Genomic DNA, 22,283 nt, shown 5'->3' with positions numbered 1-22,283 from the left:
AGCAAACAAGTCACTTACCACTAGGGTTGAAAGACATGCAGCAGATGGGCTTCTCATGTGCCGGGAAGTGAGCCACAATGCCATCGCTGTCCGAGTCCTCGCTTACCAGCACCTGTGAAGTAACGGAAAGAACAGAAGAAGAGTGACGTACCTGTATTTTATCCTCTTTACAATCACAGTCCAAGGGTTATGGCAAAGTTACGTGTGTGTGTGTGTGTGTGTGTGTGTGTGTGTGTGTGTGTGTGTGTGTGCATTTATTTGCATTTCTGATATATTTCAATACAGGCAAGGTATAAACAAAAATAATATGAGAAGAAAAGAATCTCTGAAATAAAACAATAGAAATTTAGAAATAACAGAAAAACAAGACACATTCCTTGTCTGACTTCCCATCCTCTCCTTCATTGGTTCCTTTTCTCTCCTCCTTTGCTCGTGTTTTCTTGGTTCACTCTGTCTATCGCAACTCCTTATTTTAACTCTAGTTAAGAGAATCTTACCATTCTGCTAGGTTGATCATCTGCTTATAATACCTTTTCTTACACTCAATAAAAAATATCCAGTCCTCCTTATATCTTTTATAATTTTGATTTCTTATTCTAATGGTCATCCCCTCTAACTCTGCATATTCTAAGATTTGATATGCCATTCTTCTTTTGTTGGTACTTTATCTGTTTTCCATTTTTGCGCTAACAACACACAGGCGGCTGTTGTTGCATAGAGGAACAAATTTCTCTTTTTTGGTAACTTCTGTTGTTATTAAACCCAACAAAAATGCTTCTGGATTTTTAGGAAATGATTTTTAAGACATTTTAAAAAGTTCATTATAGATCATTTCCCAATAGTTTTTAAACCACCACATGTAAAAGGATCCCTCTGCCGTCTTACATTTCCAACAGTTACCCTTTGTTGATTTTGACAGTTTTGCTAGTTTGTTTGGCATCAAATACCACCTGTGCATCATCTTCATGAGTTTTCCCCTTAGTGCGTAGCATGCCTTAAACATTAAATTTAATTTCCACGGTTGTTCCCATAATGCAAAATCAATGTTTTGTCCCATGTCTCTGGCCCAACTTATCGATGATTTCACCATTTTGTCCTTTGTGTCCCACTCAAGTAATAAATTATACATTTTAGATAATATTTTAACCCTGGAGCTTAATACAGTACCAGTAACTCTCTTTCAAGCTGCGAGCTTTGTTCTGCAAATCCACATTTTTTTAATCTAACTTAAATGATGCATTCAACTGATGGTAACTTAACAAATCTGCTACCTGATCCTTTATCTCTCCATAGGTAAAGGTAAAGGTAAAGGGACCCCTGACCATTAGGTCCAGTCGTGACCGACTCTGGGGTTGCGCGCTCATCTCGCATTATTGGCCGAGGGAGCCGGCGTATAGCTTCCAGGTCATGTGGCCAGAATGACAAAGCCGCTTCTGGCAAACCAGAGCAGCACATGGAAATGCCGTTTACCTTCCCGCTGTAGTGGTTCCTATTTATCTACTTGCATTTTGATGTGCTTTCGAACTGCTAGGTTGGCAGGAGCTGGGACCAAGCAACGAGAGCTCACCCCGTCACAGGGATTCGAACTGCTGACCTTCTGATCAGCAAGCCCTAGGCTCAGTGGTTTAACCACAGCGCCACCTGGGTCCCTATCTCTCCATACTCTCCATACTCTTTCAATTTATATTCCTCCCCAGTGACTGTTAGCAGGTATCTATATGAACTCCAATTTGTCTGTGTATAAATTTATTTCCTTGCAAGGGCTTCTGTTGGTGACAACCACATAAGCGTTTTCCTTTCTAACAAGTGTTTGTATTTTCCCCATACCCTATACCAGGCATCCCCAAACTTCAGCCCTCCCAATTGTTTTGGACTACAATTTCCATCTTCCCCGACCGCTGGTCCTGTTAGCTAGGGATCATGGGAGTTGTAGGCCAAAACATCTGGAGGGCCGCAGTTTGGGGATGCCTGCCCAAACAGGTTTTTTTCCTAATTATGTGGTTTGAGAAACTCTTATATATCTTGCCCTTCTTGTACCACAAGACAAAGTTACCTGTTTTTATACTGTCATGTTCAGAAGAAACTCTACACAGAAAGTAAAGACAGAAAAAAATGGCATGTTCTACATCAGGTGCAGGGAACTTGAAGCCCTGTAAACATTACTGGGTTACAAGTCCAATCTTCTTTGGCTACTGGCCATCTTGGCTAGCTGGGGCTGATGGGAGATGGAGTATAGCAACATCTAGCGGGCTGCAGGCTTTGACCTTTCTAGCAAAAGGAATCACTTTCAACCAACCCAAACATTTTCCACTGAAGGCTGAACCACGGCACCAGTTTCCTCCACCCTTTCTCCCTAGGCATGTAGTTATGAAACCAATAACGCTGGAGAGAAGTGGGGGAAACACACAACAGGGGCACATTGTGTGTCCACATGACTCCACGTTGCAGGGAGAGAAGCTAGGAGTCAATATGGTGTTGCTACTGCTGGATAGTGACAGCCCTGCACTGCCTGTTCCTGCTCAAGGATAGCATCTCCAAGCCCACCCAACCCTTGGCACCACTGTGCCCAGCCATTTCCCTCTTCCAAACGCTTGTACAGCACTAGAAACATGAGCATGCAATATGCAACCTGCCTGTGCCAACCCTAAGGAAGAATAAGTAGCACAGAAACATTTTCTAAGGCAAATGTTTCAGAATAAAAGCTCATCCATGGCCATTTGGGGGATAAACTCAACCAGAGATGACATACCTTGTTACTGTTGTGTACTGCAATGCAGCCAGGTAAGAGACACCTGTGGCGCAAAACAGGGCAAGGTGCCTCAGGCAAAACACAAGAAAGGTTCAGGCTGGATGCAAAGTCCAGGTTGTGTCCTGGGAAACAGAGCTCTGAAGTTGATCAAAAAAGGAGAAAGCTAAACCTGAGGCCTTCTGTAGGAGTAAGAGCAGGTGCAGACTGATTGTTAGCCCCACCTGTGCTGCAAGATGCTATTCTACTTAAAGAAGCCCAGCCCTCTCTGCTGATCTCCTGCTGTGACAGAGCAGAAGAGCCTTGGTCTTACTGGTACTTCTGCAGTGGAGCCTCCGAGTCAGAGCCAGGCAATGTCACATTCTCAATCTAGGATCCGTGCTGGCCCTGCAGGTTCATCTGACAGCAGCACATCTGGGACTCGCCCTGCATGCCCTTGGCTCTTCTGTTTCAGAGTCCTCGCCCTCATCCCCTGACGATGAGGAATCATACCCCCGGGTCGTGATTCTACCGTGACCTCTGAGTGTAGAATGGCGTTTGCATTTGGGATGCTGCACAAAAGGAGGAAAGTAAGTAGTAAGGCTGGCCCAAGCCATTTGCTCCCTGATACAAAAGAACAAAATGGCACCCTCTCCGCGCTTTCCTGCACAGGGACTAGTGAGACTGGCAGCTGAATTTTACTTCCAACACTGGTGACATGCCGCTGCAGCTGGGGCAGCAGACTAGTTTAGGGAGCTTAGGACAGACTATGTGGCTCCATCCACCAACAGAAATGGCTGGAGGAAATGGCTGCCCCTCAGCAACTGCCACCTGAGGCCATTGTCTTATTCTGCCTAATAGTAGAGCCGGCCCAGGTAGACAGACAGACAGATGTTTCAAGGTATAGCAGCAACTTGATCACAACAAACCAATAGGGGCCAGTTTAGAGCTTGGCAACCCTACAACCCCTATTCCATCCCTTTTCTGTTTTCTGCTGAAGGATGCATTCCCCCCCTCCGAAAACCCATGACCCCTTCTCTATGAAAAATGCCATTCAATTGATATTATTTATTAGAACATCCCTGTTATGCTCTGGACATGAACCTATTTGAGAGTGCATCAAGAGAGAAAACGTCAGGACACCAGGGGTTTCACCAAATGACCCTTGTGGTCCCTTCCAGCTCTAAGGTTCTATGGCATCTTCAAGCTTCCATGAACTGTTGGCATAATTGTATCTTTTTGTTTGAGTCCAACATTAACAGACAGGACAATATTTGGGGCCTGGATTGAATTAGAGAGGAGAATTCCTTTATTTAATAGACAGCAGCGGGGGCTTTTTAAAGGGGGGGAAATACATATTCTGTCATCAGTGGCACAGATTTGCTGGGAAGAGTTTAGTCATGAGCAGATGGGATGAGTTCCCTCCTATGTTTTCACAGGAGAGATATTAGACACCTTGGCTTTGAAGTCCAGACACGTTCCTGACTTTTCATCAGATTTTTGCAACTGTCCATAATGGTCAGTCACAGACTTGCTTGGGAAGAGGAAAGGCCATTAAACAGGGTCATCAAACCCCAAAAAAGGAGACGCAGTGGGCACGGCGATATCAGAGAAACATCCAGTGAAGCTAAATGCTCAAAGATTCAGGAAATATGAAAGAAAGCATACCTTCACACAGCACACAGTTCAGCTATGGAACATGCCCCTGTAGGAGGCAGTGACTCCCACCAACTCGGATGGGTTTAAAAGATGATTGGAGAAATTCATGGGGGGGGGAATAAGGCTATCAATGGCTTCTAGCCATGATGGCTGAGCTCTCCTTCCATAGTCAGAGGCAGCATTGCTTCTGAATACCAGCTGCTAGAAACTGTAGGAGAGGAGAGTTGCTCTTCTGCTCAAATCCTGCTTGTAGGTTTCTCATAGGCATCTGGTTGGCCACTTTGAGAACAGGATGCTGGAATAGATGGGCCATTGGCTATTGGTTAACATGGCCAAGCCAAGTTCAAATTCAAAGTAACTGTGTAGCAGTAGATAATCCGTATCTAGGTCGCTGGCCTGATCAGACCCAATGCACTTGGACAGGACAGTCCTCAAACAGAGACCTTCAAATGTTATTCGTATTGCATGGACACACAAGCCAGGGATGAGGGACCTTTGGCCCTCCAGATATTGCTGAAGTTACCACTCCCATCAGCCCTAGGAAGCATGGACAATGGTTAGGGATGATGGGAGCTGTAGTTTGGCAACATCTAGACGACCAAGGGTTCTCCACACCTGTTCTAGGCCTCACTGTACATTATTTGAACAAATACAATTCTAAGAACAAAGTGGCTTCTAGAAGCTCCAAAAAAGCCCCATAACCATTTCAGGTTCTGTACAGTTGCCTCAAGCTCAGATACCAGGCTGTAAAACAACACACATACTCCAAATCCAGAACTCTCTCTCTTAACAAGCCAGCCTTGTAGACGTCAGAAAAGGCAAGTAAATAAGATGATCTTCTGCGGTACAGAGAAGCCGCACTTGGGCTTCTGGAGAGATCAAGCCCTTAACATCCTTCCTTCCCCCACGGCAGCACCATCTTCTTCCGACCCCAAAGCCTTGGCCTGTCGCCGCCATCCCTGAAAGCGCATTAGAAAAACTCTTTCAGAGGCTAGGTTCATAAATCTGACCATTATCCTGCATAACGCACAGGAACGCAATATTTCCTCAGCTACATCTCCTCCGATCAAGAAAGGAGATGCAAGTAGGCACTCAAGAAATCAACATTAAGTCTCCCTTCTGTCAAGACCCCGAAAATCACCACTCGTCTTGTCAGCTGCTCGACCTCACTTCCCCAAAGAGAGCTGACGATTTTCGAAAGGGAACAGATTCGACCTCGAGGGCTTAAGTGAATACTGACTGGATTAAAGTTCAACAGAGAGATTGACATTGCTAGACAGTGGAGGACACAAGTGGAACGTCCCTTTAAAACAGGAGGACAAATAAAAGACTAACGTGACCTTCAGGTGTCCTGAGAAAAACCCCAAAGTAGTGAACTTGCTTGCAGTAAAGGAGACAGATTTAGAACTGTGGTACACACACACACACACACACACACACACACACACACACTGCAAGGCATCCTGGTTTTATTCTGTGTGATTTTTGGCCTGCCTTGTGCCACAATTAATTTACCTCACATTTTCTACCTCTTGACCATTCCCATGTATATATTTGTTTAAGAATTTCTGTGCCACCTTTCCAAACATGAAAGAGTTTTCTCAAGGGGTCTTACATTAAATAAATATGAACAAGTAATTAATATACCAAGAGGTAAAAGATCAGCAAAAATCACCTTGGATCTGCAAACCAATATATACAATCAAAAATATAATAAAAAATGCAAATATATATGAGCAGTATTCTTTTAATATCCTGACCACCTCTTCACACAAAGACAGATTGAAAAAGGAAAGACCAAGGCTCACTTAAAAAAAATATGAAGAAGTCAAACATGCCTTTTGAGGGAGGGCGTTCCCAGAGATATGAAGCCAACACTAAAAAGGCCCTATTCTTTAGGCAGGGTCATCTGGCTCAGCTCCTAACTCTGAACAAGATGTTTCTAGTGCCCACAGACTATGAGACTGTTTCCTGGCTTGTTCTATATCTCCCCGATTGCCTATTGAATGCTAACAATTGACTGGGATTTTCTGATAGACTGGGCCCTAGGTCACATGACTGAGATAAAAACAGTTTGGAATAGGTGAAAGTCTCTCCTTGCCTCATCTGCCATGCATCAGGAACACTCCTTTTTGGAGATCTGTACTGGGGTATCTCAAGCTTAGCGGGGATCAGGGACTGGTGTAACCCTGGCTCAGGGTATGAAAAAACAAGACCCACCAGATCCAAACTCTCTCACCCTGGGGTTGGATTGTGCCGCAAGTGCCTCCCACTGCCCCCCAGACACCCGGCTCCACTTCATCAGCCTCTGTAGATTCTGCAATCCTGAAGTCTACCCACGTTTGTTTACGGCATGGAACATATTTAATTGGGCATTGAAGTAAAGTAGATGCCTTTCTCCTTCATTTCTGACCTGCCTGAGTGCATTGGATTGCAATGCCTCATTTGATCTGTGTTTGATCTTTTCTTACTGTATGCTGGAGCGGGTTGTGTTGTGTGTCTCCCCCCCCCCCCAAATGCTTAAATAAAGAACAAAAGAAGGCAGACTAAACAATTTAGGAACCTAACCCAGGAATTCAAATATCGCATGAACCCTTGTAACCACAGCAGCATGTTCAACCGTATTCATCCATCCAGACGGGTCGGCGTTTGAAATTTCCTCCTGCTGAGTTGTGGCCCTTACAGGTTTGCTATGTTTCGAGTTCCCATTTACGTGGTTGGCATTGTGTTGCACACATACTCCTGAAGAGGGAAATGTGTATGTGGATCAACTGAACGAAGCTGAAATAATAGACAAGACAGAGAGCCATTTCCCTAGCTTTAATGGTGCCCTGTAAACCAATCTTTAAATACATCTCTAGCCTGGTAGCCAGAGGCGACAAGAAATTTCACGCAGGTGAATAAGAAGGCTGGGGGAGAAAGGGAGAGAGGACTCCTTAAAAGAAGGCCTGGACTGAAAAACTGCCTTCCGTACAGACCCTCTTGGGTGCTGAGATCGGCAGAGGGGGCCCTCTTGCTGGTTCCTCTGCCCTCAGAAGGTCAGGGCCTTCTCTGTGGCAGCCCCTAAGCTGTGGAGCTCCCACTTTCATTGTACAGCTTCCGGAGAAGGTAAAAGATGTACCACTTTACCCTGGATTTTTGACACTTGAGCTGTATATATTTTTAGGACCCATCTCATTTTTATGATTGTTTTGAATTGCTTTTAATGTTGTGCTTTAATTTTGCAACCCATCCAGGGACCTTAGGTTGAAGGGTGGGCAATAGATAGATACTGCAGATAAAAAGTAAGTATTTATCCTTCTGCTTTTTTTGCAGCACCAAATTGTTTTTTTTTTATAATTGTGAAGCCCTCATCTGTCCAATCTGACAGAGCCAATATAATGTCAGCTTCAAATTTTTTAAGATGTTCAGCAGCAATAATGGGTGGAGAAAAAAGAACTCTGAAAGAAAAACAATGAGCACCTCAAAACATTTATAGCTAAGGTCAAACATCAGTAGGGAGAAGGAGGGGGAAGCTAAATGTGATAAATCTGCAACGTTAACAGCTGCTTCCCTTTTAATAGAATCCAGCGTAAACTCAGAGCAGCCTTTGGCTTGGCTCGAGCCATTAATCTGCGACAAAAATGTCTTCTTGAGAAAAAGCAGAGCCCCTTTAATAAAAGTTAAGGCAGACAGTATTGGGTTCAGAGGGAATCCTGTTGCTTTTTTATATATAAAGAGAATTATTCAATAATAAGTGCAGATAGAAAGCACACACAGAGAAAAAATATGCAGGGGAAGTCAACACTGAGGGTAGCAGACTGCGTTATCTGCGAAAAGAGAGTTTTGCTGTAAATAAACAGTGGCGACAACATGGGCCAATGAAAGTCTACATGGTAGGTTTAACTTTTATTGTTGGGAGGTCATTTATTTGTTAAGTTCTTGGCCTGGGGCCCATGGATGGCTTTTCTCATAGAGTCTTGATACTTGATAAGCATCTTTCATTGGCCATGTTTTTTTTTTCCTTTTTAAAAAATCAATCCTTAAATTGAATGAAAATTAACGTTGCATGTTGCTGCTATTGGCCATTCCTCTCTTCCCTCACCAAACTTTATTGTCTTCTATATCACAATACACTAATAAAGGGGTTTGTGGGGCGGTGGGGGGGGGGGGAGTCGCACAGAAAAGTGCCAAGACCCTGGATCCAGAAAAGCCCAGTTATGCGTATGGCTTTTTCTACAGCATATTCTTTGCATACAGTTAGAAGCTCTGCTTTCACGCGAAAAGCAAAACTTGGCAGGATTTGAAATAAAGAGGAACCTTCAATGTTTGCTTCTCTGCTTATTAAATCTATACACCACCCTTTCTCCACAAAGGGTGCCCAACATAGCTGCCAAGTTTTCCCTTTTCCCGTGAGGAAGCCTATTCAGCATAAGGGAATTTCCCTTAAAAAAAGGGAGAACTTGGCAGCTATGGTGCCCAAGGCAGTTAGTAACATTAAATGTGATAGGGCTTACAACAGGGCCATACTCAAAACAATAATTAAAACGATTCTTTAAATCTACAGTGCCCCGAATGTTCCTAGCCCCTTCCAGGTGCCTGGACAAATAAATATGTATTTGAATTTTGCCTGGAGGATAAGTTTATCAATGGCTATGAGACATCATGGCGATGGTTTACCTCCACTGTTAGAGGCAATATGCCTATGAAAGCCTGTTGTTGGGAATCTCAGGGGGAGAGGGTTGCTGTTACACTCAGGTCCTGGTTGTGGGCTTCCCATTGGGGCACCTGGCTGGCCACTGTGAGAACAGGATGCTGTACTAAATGGACCACAGGCCTGATCCAACAGGGCTCTTACTGCATTCTTAACATGGGCAGGGAAGGGGACTGGCAGATCTCCCCACAGGAGGGAGCTTGCCCCCCAAAAGGACATCTGGGACTAGGCAACAGTTGTCTAACACACTTCTGGAAGGGGGGGTGGGCTGGATTTTTAAAGTCACTTTAAAGCACCACGCAGGGCTCTTTGCAGGGACTTTGTGACTTCAAAGCACCCAAACACAGAACACATCACTGTGACATCAGGTGATTGACAGCTGGGCAGCCACAGAGGCCAGAATCTGAAAAGGATCTAGTTTGTGGAGCCAAAAAGAGTATCCCAGCCTTAGTCTTTGCAGATTGACAGCAATGCAGATTGTCTGTTTTAGCTATTGGTGTGTGGGGTGTGTGTGTGAGAGAGAGTTTTGTCAGTATGCTAGTTGAAGTGTCTGCTGCTGGCTGAATTGTCTCCATTTTATGCCAAGTTGGATTTGATAGCTGGATTTTAAATCAATGAACTATTGCCGGTTCAGCTTTATTGTTTTACTATTGAATCATTGGTATGCTATGTTCTTACATTTTATTCCGCTTGCTGTGGGCATGTCACCTAGAGGATTTTCTTTTTATTAGGCAGCTCAAAATCGGAAATGAATACATACATAAAAAGAGCTCAAGGTTCAAACTAAGAATCTCAAAGCCCAATGACCCGGCCTAGTGAGTCACTTGTGCGGGCTCAGAATTCGCTGCCGCCTTCAAGCACACAGGAAGCTGCCTTATACCAAGTGCTACCTTACACCAAGCTTCTAGCCCTCATGGCGGCACTGAGATAGATTCCAAAAAAGTGTGGGCAATGCCTTTTGAAACAAAAGCCAGAGGGCTAACAGAGTAAGAATGCCAGTGTTGGTTATGGGGTCTTTCATAAGAAGCTAGAAAGCTGTCTTATGCTGAATCAGACCATTGACCTATCTAGCTCAATACTGTCTACACAGACTGGCAGCAGCTCTGCAAGGTTTCAGGCAGGGGTCTTTCCCAGTCCTACCTAAGCACACCAGGGTTTGAATAAGGGCCCTGTTGGAAGTTTGAGAGCAACTCAGCTTGTAAAAGAGGGGTTTGTGTGGAGTTAAGACAAATATGGAACCTCCTGATTCCCAGACTATCCCTGTACCTTTAGCTGACTTCTCTATCTCTTTGTTGTTGTTAATTATTATTATTATTATTATTATTATTATTATTATTATTATTATTATTTATACCCCGCCCATCTGGCTGGGTTTCCCCAGCCATTCTGGGCGGCTTCCAACAGAAAAATGAAATAAAATAATCTATTAAACATTAAAAGCCTCCCTAAACAGGGCTGCCTTCAGATGTCTTCTAAAAATCTGGTAGCTGTTTAGAATAATACATCTAAGTTTGCATCCTGTTTATAACTTCCTGCTCCTCACACCTATCTCTCGGACCACAAGGGAAAAGTTCATCTTTGAACTACCCTCCAAGAGAACTAAGGAGCAACCATGGCTGCATTGTTCTTCTCTAGACTAGTTAGACTAAAATGAGGAACTTTTTCTACCGGTCATGTATTTCGTACAGTACACTGCTTCATTGTGTGTGTGTGTGTGTGTGTGAGAGAGAGAGAGAGAGAGAGAGAGAGAGAGAGAGAGAGAGAGAGTCCGTCCGTCCCACAGGTAAAGTCTACTCCCTAACCAAAATTCACAAGACAGCATTCTTAACTCTTCCAAAGTTATCCCAATAGCCCCTTTTGTATTCACTGAGACACAACCCTTCCACATTGGACCCTGTGATTGGCAGGCCCCGTGATTCACACAACATGGTAAGCGAAAGGGACTGTGCAAATCTGAAGACTCCTGGAGAGAAGCTCGCAGCTGCTTTGCCGCTCCTTGGTTTTTCTGCTCCCATGCTGTGCAGCGCATTGTCCAAGCCCAGGCTCGAGGTTAAGCTCTTTCTCCTTGCTAACCACAAGCTGTAGCCGAGGTTTGCTCTTTGTGGAGTAGAAAAGCAGTCGCAAGCTCTTCAACAGGAGTCCACGTGCTCCACATCAACCATAGATTGGCTCACCATGGCATGTGAACAAGGTTCATTACACAGCTTCTGAACTGGCCACATAAATGCCAAGACCTTGACCTTCTGGTCAACAGGACAGCAGCATCCACTCACTGCACATCAATTTCTGCGCTCTCAGCGCATCCCTCTGCCTTGAATTTCAGCCAGTGACGGGTGGCAGAGGGGATGGCTTGAAGAATACACCCTCCAGGCCTCGGTTTGAGTACCTAGCCTTAGCCGTGTTGGTCTGCCATAGTCGAAACAAGATAAAAAAAAGTTCCTTCCAGTAGCACCTTAGAGACCAACTAAGTTTGTCATTGGTATGAGCTTTCGTGTGCATAGGTCTATGCAAGCTTTGACTTACTGGATTAAGGCAGACTTACCCAACTTGGTGCTCTCCAGAAGTTTTCAACTATTAGCTCCCATCAGCCCTGAAGACCCTGATGGCTGGGACTTATGGGAGTTGTAGTCCAAAACATGTGGAGAGCACTAAGTTGGGGGAGGCTGAGTTAGGGCAGCTATTGCAATAAAAAATATTGCTCCTTTTGCATTCTCCATCAGCTATACAAGACATTCAGCAGGTTTAAAGTGAGGCCCAAAACTGCAAGGCTTTTGAGAAAGGTCATTATTTCAGACCAACTCTGGGTGGTCCCACCCAATGAATTAATTAAGTCAAAAATCAAAAGGTCAAAAGAAAACATCAGTCCAGCCACTAAAAGTTTATGCGTTTAATTTCAATTAGGGGAAGGGGGGCAGAAAAAGAGGAAATCTGTATATCTTTGTTTTCACTTATTTCAACTAATTGATGGCTCCAAAGAAACGACCATTACATCTAACTGAAAAGTTTGCTAACACTTCATTAAAAGGAAGTTTAAACAACCTCACAAACCTTGTTAATGTATTTGGGTTGACCACAAAGTTGTTTGGGCTTCTCGGTAATTATTTTTATTCAGCTTTCAAATATAAACACAACAGCCAAGTCCAATAACCTGGTGCTACAGTTCTGTTTCAAAAACTACCACTGTTGGGGGTTGACTACGTAAACTGCTACCACAAGCAATTTTTCACAAAAAGGTGTCTGTGCTGAGAAAAGTTCACTAAAATATTTTCCGTCCAACAGGTTCCAGAGCCTGAAGAGCAAAAGCAAACCTTTATTCTCCCATATACTGTATGGTCTCTAAGTAAGCTTTTCAGGGTACACAAGTCACAAGACCTGGGTTCAAATCTCAGATATGCAGGGACATTTTCCAAGTAACCTAAATCTCTCTGAACTTGCTCTTCCAGAATTGTGAGGACAAGAGGGAATAGTCCATGACTGTGTGTACCACGCCGCACATTTAAAGCACATGACTTCCCCAAATAATCACGGGAACTGCGGTTTGTTATGTGTGCTGGGAATTGAAGCTCTGTGGGCAAGTAAACTGTGGTTCCCAGGATTCTTTGGGGAAAGCTGTGTGCTGTAGAATGTTGGTGTGCATGCTGCCACTCTCCGGGTAACCAGAGGTGAGAAGGAATTGCATGCAGATTCCCTCTAGGTACTGGAGGCAGTAACCCTCTGAATGCCAGTTGCTGAGAATCACAAGTGGGCAACGGGCTGTTGCACTCAAGCCCTGCTTATGGGCTTTCCATTGCGGCATCTGGCTGGCCATTGTGAGAACAGGATGCTAGACTAGATGGGCCTTTGGCCTGATCCAGCAATCAGGCTCCTTTTAGGTTCTTATGGGCTCTATTATTGGCCCGTCATAAGCCTCTGGCCACACGGGGGACATGATAACAGGCTGGTGTGAGACCTGAGGGACCGAGACAGCAGAACTGCAGGCAGAATACCTTTTCCTTTTATGAAGTTCATGCTGCAAAACACTGAGGCCCACCCTCACCACTGGAAAAGTACTAAATTGTTAATTCCAGCAGTGTTTCAAGATCCCCAGGCTCAAAAGAACAAGGGCTGGCATGTTATTCCTGGCTGGGAATAGTCCAAGTGCAGAGTCTGTAGTTATTCTGTGATACTTCAGAGGCGTCAGACAAAAAAACCTCCAAAACCCCGGAACCCTCAACTTAGCAATAATGCCTTACTTATATTTCACCATGTACCTGAATAACTCAAGCGCTTTTCTTTTTACACCTATACACAACACTCACACACTACAAAACCCCGAAAGTTTTTCATCAAATCCATTAAGCAGGCTGGCTCACGATTGCTATAAAGATCAGAGGCCAAGTTCATTACAGACAAAAATCCTCTAAATCATATATAAGGCAACTCAAAAACCTAAGATAAATCATTTTATTACTAAAGCTATTGCTGGAGGAGTCTGGGAGCAGACACTGAACGTCAGAAATAATGACTGCATTAAAAAAGGCTTCATGAGAAATTTATGAAGTAGAATTTCTTTCTGCCTTCTCTGCTCCCCCCACCCCACCCCTGGCCCATTCTCCTGGCACTGTAGGAAAAGCCAAGAAAATATTTTCCAGGAAAGCATAATAAACTCTGAATGGATCAACAACCTTATACTGAGATAATTGAACCTTATAAAAACTTAAAATGAAATATTTGGGGTTTCCCCCACCACCTTTTGGGATTCGTGTTATTTTGCATTTAAGTAGGTCCTTGGAGGTCAAACGAAGAAAGTATTTCTTTGAACCGGTTTCTCAAGGAACAGGCTCCAAGCAACATGTTTGAAGCTGGAAAAACAATTGTTATTTTATAAAAATTAGGAGGTGGGGGAAAGAGAAGGACTATCGGCATAGTGAGTCGCACACAATATGGTTTAAACTGAAGTGCAGGAGACCCAGATTTGTTCTGCACACCAGTGTGGTTAAGTAGAGTAGCACTCCCCCTAAACCGTTCCTTTTCATTGTTGCTTGATCACAATTGCCATCATCCTTGGCCATGAGGCTGATGGAAGTCCAGAAGGATGTTATGGTCGATGGTGTCAAAAGCAGCTGAGAGATCCAGCAGAACTAGGAAACAGCTCTCACCTTTGTCCCTAGCCCGCCGGAGATCATCGACTAGTGCGACCAAGGCAGTTTCAGTCCCATGATGAGGCGTGAATCCCGACTGGAAGGGAACCAAGTGGTCCGCTTCTTCCAGGCATGCCTGGAGTTGTTCAGCAACCACTCGCTCAAACACCTTGCCCAAGAATGGAAGATTTGAGACTGGACAAATGGTGGGTGGGGAGGAGAGGGGTGTTCTCAGACAATTATATTTGGCAAATTATCCGAACACAAGAAGATCAGGTCAGCTGCCCATCTGCTCCATTCAGCACTGAGTGGTTCCAACATCAATGGACTTTCTCTATAGATACTTGCTAGAAAAAAGCTAAATGCGGCCAGTCAAGATGCCCGTGAGAAGTCAGCAAGCAGGGCCTGAGTGCAACAGTTTCCAGCAACTGGTATTCAGAGGCCTACTAGTCTCGAACGATGGAGGGAGACCATAGCCATTGTGGCTAGAAGCCATTGATGGAAGCACTGCCAGCACAGTGCTGTTTACCTACTATCAATTGGAAAATGTTGGAGGTTAGTGCAAACATTCAGGATCACTGGTAAGTTACTCCTTATGACCCTTCTTACTCAGTCTTGGAACAGTTAAAGCCTGCCAATGAGGCCCTCTAAGAAGCAACACAATCTCAATCGCTATCTCTCTCTTTCTTTCTTAGCAGTTGCTTTGGGCCCTCGGGTGGTCCCACTCCATTACGGATTCATCATTGCAATCAGGCTGTACCCACATCACACAAGTGGTCACCCCCAATCAACATCAGTGTCGGGCAATTACAAGAAAGATGCGGAGCGACACTTCACACTTGGCACTGTCAAAAATGTCACTTAGCTGAGTCCTCTTCAGCTGCATGCGAGCTGGCTTTCATTCATTCCCAATTAGCAGTTCCCGTTCAATAAATCCATTCCACCCACAAATAATCTTAGCCCCCGTGGGGGTGGGGGTGAGGTAGGATGGAAAACGGGGGAGGGGAGACTCAAAACAAAACAGGGCTATATTTTGCATCAGTTGGTACAAAAATCACCAAATAAGCTGAGGGTTTAGGGTGGAACTAGACACAACGGTAAACACCGGGTTGCCACATCAAACAGCCATCTCGTGTCGAGTCTTCCACTGTTCCTCCATCATGACTTGCCACTGTTATGGCTTTGTCCTGCTGGCAGCAGTCAACAATGTGGTGAGAAGGAACCAGCACAACTTGATGACATCACAACCATCATAACTAAGGTGCACCTATCTAAGCATTCCAGGGAACTCGACTTGCAGCTGCTGTTTTCCAGTGACAGCCCCATATTGCTGGTGATGAGGATTGATTTATTACATTTATATCCTTCCTACAAAGAAGCCCAGGGCACCAAACGCACAAACAATAAAATCTAAAAACCATTCCAACACAGAGGTAGGCTGGGAAAGCTCTCTACTTAAAAGGCACATTGTTGGAAGGGGAAGGTGTTCAAGGAGGTGCCAGAAAGACAGGAGAGAGCTCTGAAGAATACACACATGCTAGAGGCCTGCTACAAATATAGTGCAGAAAGGACCTCATGGTAAGATGGTACAGGGCAGGAGGCCATCACCTACAGAATCCAGTGATCAGCTGGAGCATATAGCAACCACTTCATCTTGTCCGGTCTTCTATGTGCAGCGGTTTTCAAGCTGTGCCCTGGGAAAGCCTGGGAGGTGAAACAGAGGGGAGATGCTCCCAGAGGCTCCTCAGCCTGCCCTTTAGCCATACCTTTGCTTTAGGTGGCAAATTGGGAAGGGCAGTGAACCTCTGCACTGAAAAAGGCACCAGACTAGCTACCCATGTGCTAAAGATGAAAAGTTCCAACAGATTTTAGACTCATGCTTTTATTTTGTTTTGCTCCTCTGAATATGTTCTTACCTGGCCTTCTCCAACCGCCTCAGTATCGATAACCGTGACGATCCCGGGAACCAAGGGACTGCGTCGGGTATTGCTGTGAGCTAAGATTTCTTCTTCTGTCGCTCCTGATGGCAGAGTGCCTGTCAGCTGGGTCACGACTTTCCCAACCATGGTGAGCCCGGTTTTTATGGTCTATTTAAAATGAAATAAAAAGAACAGTTAATGCAAAACTCATTTTAACCGCAGCACTTGTTTTGCCCCTTGTAAGCAAGTTGCACAGGAACAGCTACCTGAGAATGAAGCTGAAACCCTTTACACACTGCATTTCCTTTAAAAAGCTGCACCAAAGAAGGAATAATAATGCTAGAAAATTTATATATATTCACAGAACCATTTATTTATACATACATACATACATACATACATACATACATACATACATACACACGCCATCTTTTCCCCTGACGGGACAGAACCTAGCTACTGCAGTTCCTCCCTGGCTGGGCTGCTGCAACACACTCTTACGCAGGGTTTCCTTTGAAGATAGCCTGTATAATTTTACTGCGATTTTATTACCAAGACTGAAGAGCAGATTATAAATAAGCAGCAGCGTCAACGCAATTGAAAAGCCAGTCTGGAAGCTGTAGCTTTTGCAAAATGCATACACTGAATTCAATAGGACTTAACTTCTGAGTCGGAGCGCCATTGTAAAATGATGTGGAATTTGCTCCCACAAGATGTTGTGATGACAATGGCTATGTTCTCTGTCTACTGTCACAGGTGGGGTAGGCCTCTGAACACCAAATCACAAGTGGGGAGGTCTGCTGCTGCACTCATGTTCTGCATTTGGGCTCCCCCCCCCCGGCATCTGGTTGGCCACTGCTGAGAACAGGACACTGGACTGGATGGGCCTTTAGCCTGATCCAGAAGGGCTCTTCTGATGTCCTTCTATCTCAGCATATCACATCTGTTTGATTGGTGTACTGCTAAGTTCCTGCTACCAAGAGCCTTTGGCCTGATCCCGCAGCCTCCTCTTATAGTCTTCTTATGTTAGGTTCTTATAAGCTAAAGGGCCTCTGGGAGATGCAGAAATGAGACCAGAGAAAAGGAAAAACTCATATGCGAAATGACAAAATGAAGCTCCTCATTCAAATTCCAAATGGTTGTGGTGTGCGGGGGGGGGAGAGCTGAGGGGGGGAATCAGTTCAGATGACGGACTGGAGGACAAGCCACAAATCAATTGCAACTGCTTTGTTTAGTGCTAAAAACTCAAACTGCAGTGATTAGAAAACACATTAGTGTTCATCAATTAGTAGCCGAGCATTTGGCTTGAATTATTCATGGGGAAATGACTTACACACAAGACTCTGTTAGTGTGTTGTCAGGAAAACCTCTGAAGGGGCCAACAGAACCAGGCGCCACTGTGTATCGACGGCACCGATCCAGCCAGGAAGCCCGATTAACCTCTGAGATGCCTCAGTTGATGTACTTACCCTATTAATGCTAATGGAGATGCTACCACTTTTTTAAAAAGAAGAAGAAGAAAAAGTCGGAGCCAGCCAGGCTTCATCAAGGGAAAAGTCTTTAGGTTTTTAAAGTCTTTTAGCAATAGACATATCCTGTCATTTGTGTGTCTTGGTGTCTTATCCCTCACCCCCACCTCCAACCTTTTAAAGCTCCCCCAACAAATGGGAAGGAATAAAATCCTTAAACAACTGGCATGCCAACAATTTCTTGGAAAACACACACATACACTCCAAGCAACCAGATGCAATATGCACTGCCTCAGTAGGCCTATTGACGCGATCAGCTGTCTAAGGGTACCGTAGCAACCCTAGAAATCCCCGCAGCCTCTGGTGTCATGGTGTTAGAACCAGGCTGCTTTTGTACAAGGCCTGGACTGAGAATTCACACAAGCTGCTGGGAATCGCAGGTGGGGAGAGCGATGCTGCTTTCAAGTGCTACATGTAGGCTTCTCGTGGGGGCATCTGGTTGGCCACTGTGAGAACAGGATGCTGGACTAGGTGGAACTTTTGCCTGATCCATCAGTCAGGACCTTCTTGCTGAGGCTTCACACTATCACTCAGCGGCCCATCGTTGCCTAAGACACGAGTACCATCTCTGGCGGGAAGGGTATTTTCACAACACCCAGTCCCATAATAAGCTGAACCAATAGGATAAAGGGGGCTCTATTACCTCAAACAGAGCAGGGGAACCTGTGGCCCTCCAGAAGTTGGAGTTCTCATTAGCCCCACTCAGCTTGGCTGTCAGGGGACCTTCCTACAGGGAACCTCCCCCCATCCTGCTGACCAACACTTCGCCCAGTGAGAGCAGCAGCAGTAGGTCAGGTGGGACGAATTAGGAAGTTAGCAGGATGGAGGAGGCAAGACTCAGTGATGTGGGAGAGCCCTTCAGCCGCCTTGACCAAGAGGTGGAGGGGAACAGGCAGCCCTTTCCGGAGCCCAAATTAAGGCACGCCACTAAACGTAAGGTCGGGAGGAGGCGTTTCGGGGTGCCCAAGCTCTTATGCTGGTCATGCAACAGGAAACGCCCACTCCCAGATTCTGCAAGTGACTAGGAGGTCATGTTTTCTGCTATCTCTGCACTGTAAATATTATGCACAATAAAACCGTTAAAGACAAGCACAGACTTGGGCACCTTTCCTCGAGAGTAGCCGCAACAACACCATTACAATGGCCAATGGTCAGGGATGATGGGAGATGCAGTCTGGAAACATCTGGAGAACAAGAGCTCCCACCCACACCTAGTCTGCCCATTCGCCTCTAGTGCCCAATTATTTCCTCCGTTCCCTCTAAGATAAGTACATTCATTGGACTGAGTGAGAAGAACCAGTTTATTGGCTCCACCCTTTAAGCTCCCAGATTTAACCATTTAATTCGGGCGTGGGAAACCTGTAGCTCTCCAGGTGTTGCTGGACTCCAACTCCTATCAGCTTGAGTTGGAACAGCCAGTGTTCGGAGATGATGGACTATGTAGTTCAACACGATCTGGAGGGCCACAGATTCCCCAGCCCTGATCTCTGATAAAAGGGGCCTAAAAAGGAACACTTGAATTCTTCAAGGTTCTTCTAGGGAAGGGGGGGGGAGATCCCTTTCCTACACACACATACACTACCATTTTCGACAAGACATTAATCACTACCGTTTTATAATCCACAAGCGATTAAACAAACGTCTGTAATTACGAGCAGATGCAATACTCCAGGCACAGGAAAGGAACTGCATTATAAACGCACAGTAAATTTTACATAGAGAGAGAGAGATATGATATAATCAAAGAGCAGGTTAGAGAGAGAGAGCTTCATTTAATTTATTTATGCAGACGTAAGATGCCTTGTTACTGGAGGCATACAAGCACATTGCAGGGCGTACAAGAACATTACAACTCAATCCTTTCCCCACACCCAAGTATCAAATGCATTCAGTACAACCATAGACTGGAATTAAAAGGAAGCTTTTTTGGCCAAGAACAGCAGCTTTGTGTCGTCTTTTCTTATCTTCCTCCAGTAACATCTAGTAACTTAAAGCATGTGACACAGCACCATAATGCAAAGAGATTGGCCATCATGCTTCACAAGGTGTTGTTTGCAGAGGGCAAGGAAACATGGAACGACGTGGTGACATCGGATCATATGCTTTGTTTCGATAGGCATTACTAGAGGAAGCAACAAAAGGCTACCCCTTGCGGTGGTGGCGCCCTGGTCAGGAGCTGCTGTCTGTTCCCACATCTGGCAAACAGGGTCACTGTGGCTTCTCAAGGGAGACTCAAGAACTAGCAACAACGCCCCGATCTGGCAAGCAAGGTCGCTACAGCTCAGGAATGTGTCAAGCACAGTTGAACGCTCCCCTATACACACAGGGGAGAAAGGTGATTCAATGTGAGTTTAAAGGAGAGCCTACAAAATTTGCACCTTCCGAAACATTATGCAAGCAGAAAAAAGGCATCCTTCAAAACCTGCTCTACTCCAAATTCTGCAATGCAGTTCTTCTGCAAAGTCATATGCACAAAAAAACGCATATCACAGGAAGATAACATACAAAATGCATTATATTAGTGGAAATTGCTTTGCAGAAATATTAATATTGGGCAAATTTGCATACAAAATGTGTGTATTAGGAGAAATTTGCATGAAAAAGCTGATGGATTTTCATGAGAATTTTTTTTTTAAAAAAAATCACAAACCGATGTGGAATGTGGAGAAGTGAAGAATGGAAAAATGAGAAATGGAGAGAAGTTGATTGTGTATAAGTGGGGGGGGGGTGCCTGTATTGTGGCTGCTCTGCTATTATTATCTTTCAAACTAACTGTTTTCTGTGAGCTACTTTAAGCACAAGGTATTTGTGGAAAACTGAGTATATAAATGAACTATGATTAATCGATTAAATATATGACCCCTGAGTAGCTTGAGTCCAGGATTAGATCATGGGTTAGTCAGTGAGCCCATGCGCAATGCTCCTAGTTGTCCCTCGTTCCAAAGAAGCCTGACAGGACTCCACTAGAAGTCAGGCATTTCATGTGACTGATCTCATGCTGTGGAGCACTCTTCATCAGCGATTCTGCAGGCATCCTTGCTGTTAACCTTCAGACGTATCCTAAGGACTTTTCTATGCCCACAGGCCTCTTCAGTTTTCTTTTTTAGATGAGCCACTCATTCCTGTAGTTATCTGGTATTGCTCTGCAATATCTTACATTGCCAACTGCCTTGACATTGAATGTGAGTGGACAGTATGTAAATACTTCAGTAAATGAATAAATAAACCAGGGTTCCCCAAACTTGGGTCTCAAGCTGTTTTTGGACAACAACTCCCATCATCCCTCACTAGAGAGAGACCAGTGGTCAGGGATGATGGGAATTGTAGTCCCAAAACAGCTGAATACCCAACTTGCAGAAATCCTGAAATAAACAAATAAATGAGGCAATAGCTTCAAAAGGGGATAACCCAAACTCGCAGAGAACAAGGCTATCCATGACTACTAGTCCTACTGGCTATGTTCCACTTCCAGCACTGGAGGTGGAATGCCTCTGAAAACCAGTTGCTCAGAATTGCAAGTGGGGAGAGTTGCTGTTGCTGGCTTCAGGCTCTCCATAGGCATCAGGTTGGCCACTGTGAGAACAGGATGCTGTGTTAGATGGGCCAGTGTATTGACCCAGCATGCACTTCTTTTGTTCACACATGCACATAGTGAGCCTTTCAGTGGGGTTGCATCAGAGGGCAGAAGTGCTAAGTTTTGATCCAGACAAAATGGGTACAAGTAGGGAGCCCACTTTGGTCCCGCTTGTGGGCTTCACACAGGAATCATTTGGTCACTATGAGAACAGGTTGGTGGATTAGATGGGCCGTTGGATCGATCCAGAACGGCTTTTCTATGTTCCTATGCGGCCAGCAGGTTGGCAAAAGCTAACTTGCATTGGACGTCACCCATGTATTGTAATATGAATTGTAATACAGTATTTTAACGCACTGTGGTATTTTGAACTTGTTGCAGGAGTGGTGCATAGGCTCTAGGAGGGATGGCTGATTCCCCCCCCCCTTTGATAATCTTTAACCTTTCCCATGCCATATCAGCTGTCCTCCTGATCCATTAGTGCTAATGGCCAGGCTCTCACATAAGCTGTTAGTATTCATTAAGGAGTTATCAAGTAACGAGAGAAAGCAGATGCCCGGGTGTTTTTGTTGGGGGGGGGTTTGTTTGAGGGTGGAGAGTGTCAAATCATTTCTGCCAGCTTGGGATTTAAAAGACACAAAGAGAGAAGTGACTACAGATGTTATTGAGTGACACGGAAACCTGGGTGTGTAGATTTGCTGTTTGACATTCAGAAGAACATCCTTCTTTTAGCCTGTCACGTCGTCAACGGAAATAAATGTAAAAGGACTTCTGTTAAAAATGCTGATAACACCACTGTCTGTATTTTTTAAAAAAATTAATGTCTGGTTTCCCATTAATGTGATGCCATGTTGTGGCATTATGGCATGAAAGCTGGCTTTGAGAAGTTCCTAGTTTCAAACTCCCCTCCACCATGAGCCACCAGAACTGGCAGTTGGGGTGGCTGAACCTGTAGATTTCATTTTTTCATTCTTTTCAAATATCATGTTCAGTTCTCCATACTTCCAAATCAGTTTGCATTTTTTAAAAAATCAACAGTGTGCATGAAAATTCATCAACACCTT

General features: G+C 44.7%; 1 protein-coding gene across 25 annotated transcripts in view; it reads right to left on the bottom strand.

The window, feature by feature from the left end:
* BCAS3 (BCAS3 microtubule associated cell migration factor) overlaps positions 1-22,283 on the bottom strand; it is a 454,932-nt gene that overhangs the window by 354,926 nt on the left and 77,723 nt on the right. For all 25 annotated transcript variants that reach the window (XM_088657501.1, XM_088657504.1, XM_088657510.1 and 22 more), the window contains 2 exons: positions 16,114-16,284; positions 19-112 (listed from right to left, as the gene is read on the bottom strand). In XM_088657501.1, coding sequence (XP_088513627.1) covers positions 19-112; positions 16,114-16,284 — 265 coding nt within the window. The remainder of the gene's footprint in view (positions 1-18; positions 113-16,113; positions 16,285-22,283) is intronic.

This window comes from Zootoca vivipara, chromosome 14 (genome assembly GCF_965207765.1).
Source record: "Zootoca vivipara chromosome 14, rZooViv2.hap1.1, whole genome shotgun sequence".
Lineage (NCBI taxonomy): Eukaryota > Metazoa > Chordata > Lepidosauria > Squamata > Lacertidae > Zootoca > Zootoca vivipara.
Note: the sequence above shows the minus strand (reverse complement) of the source record. Positions and strands in the feature narration are given on the sequence as shown.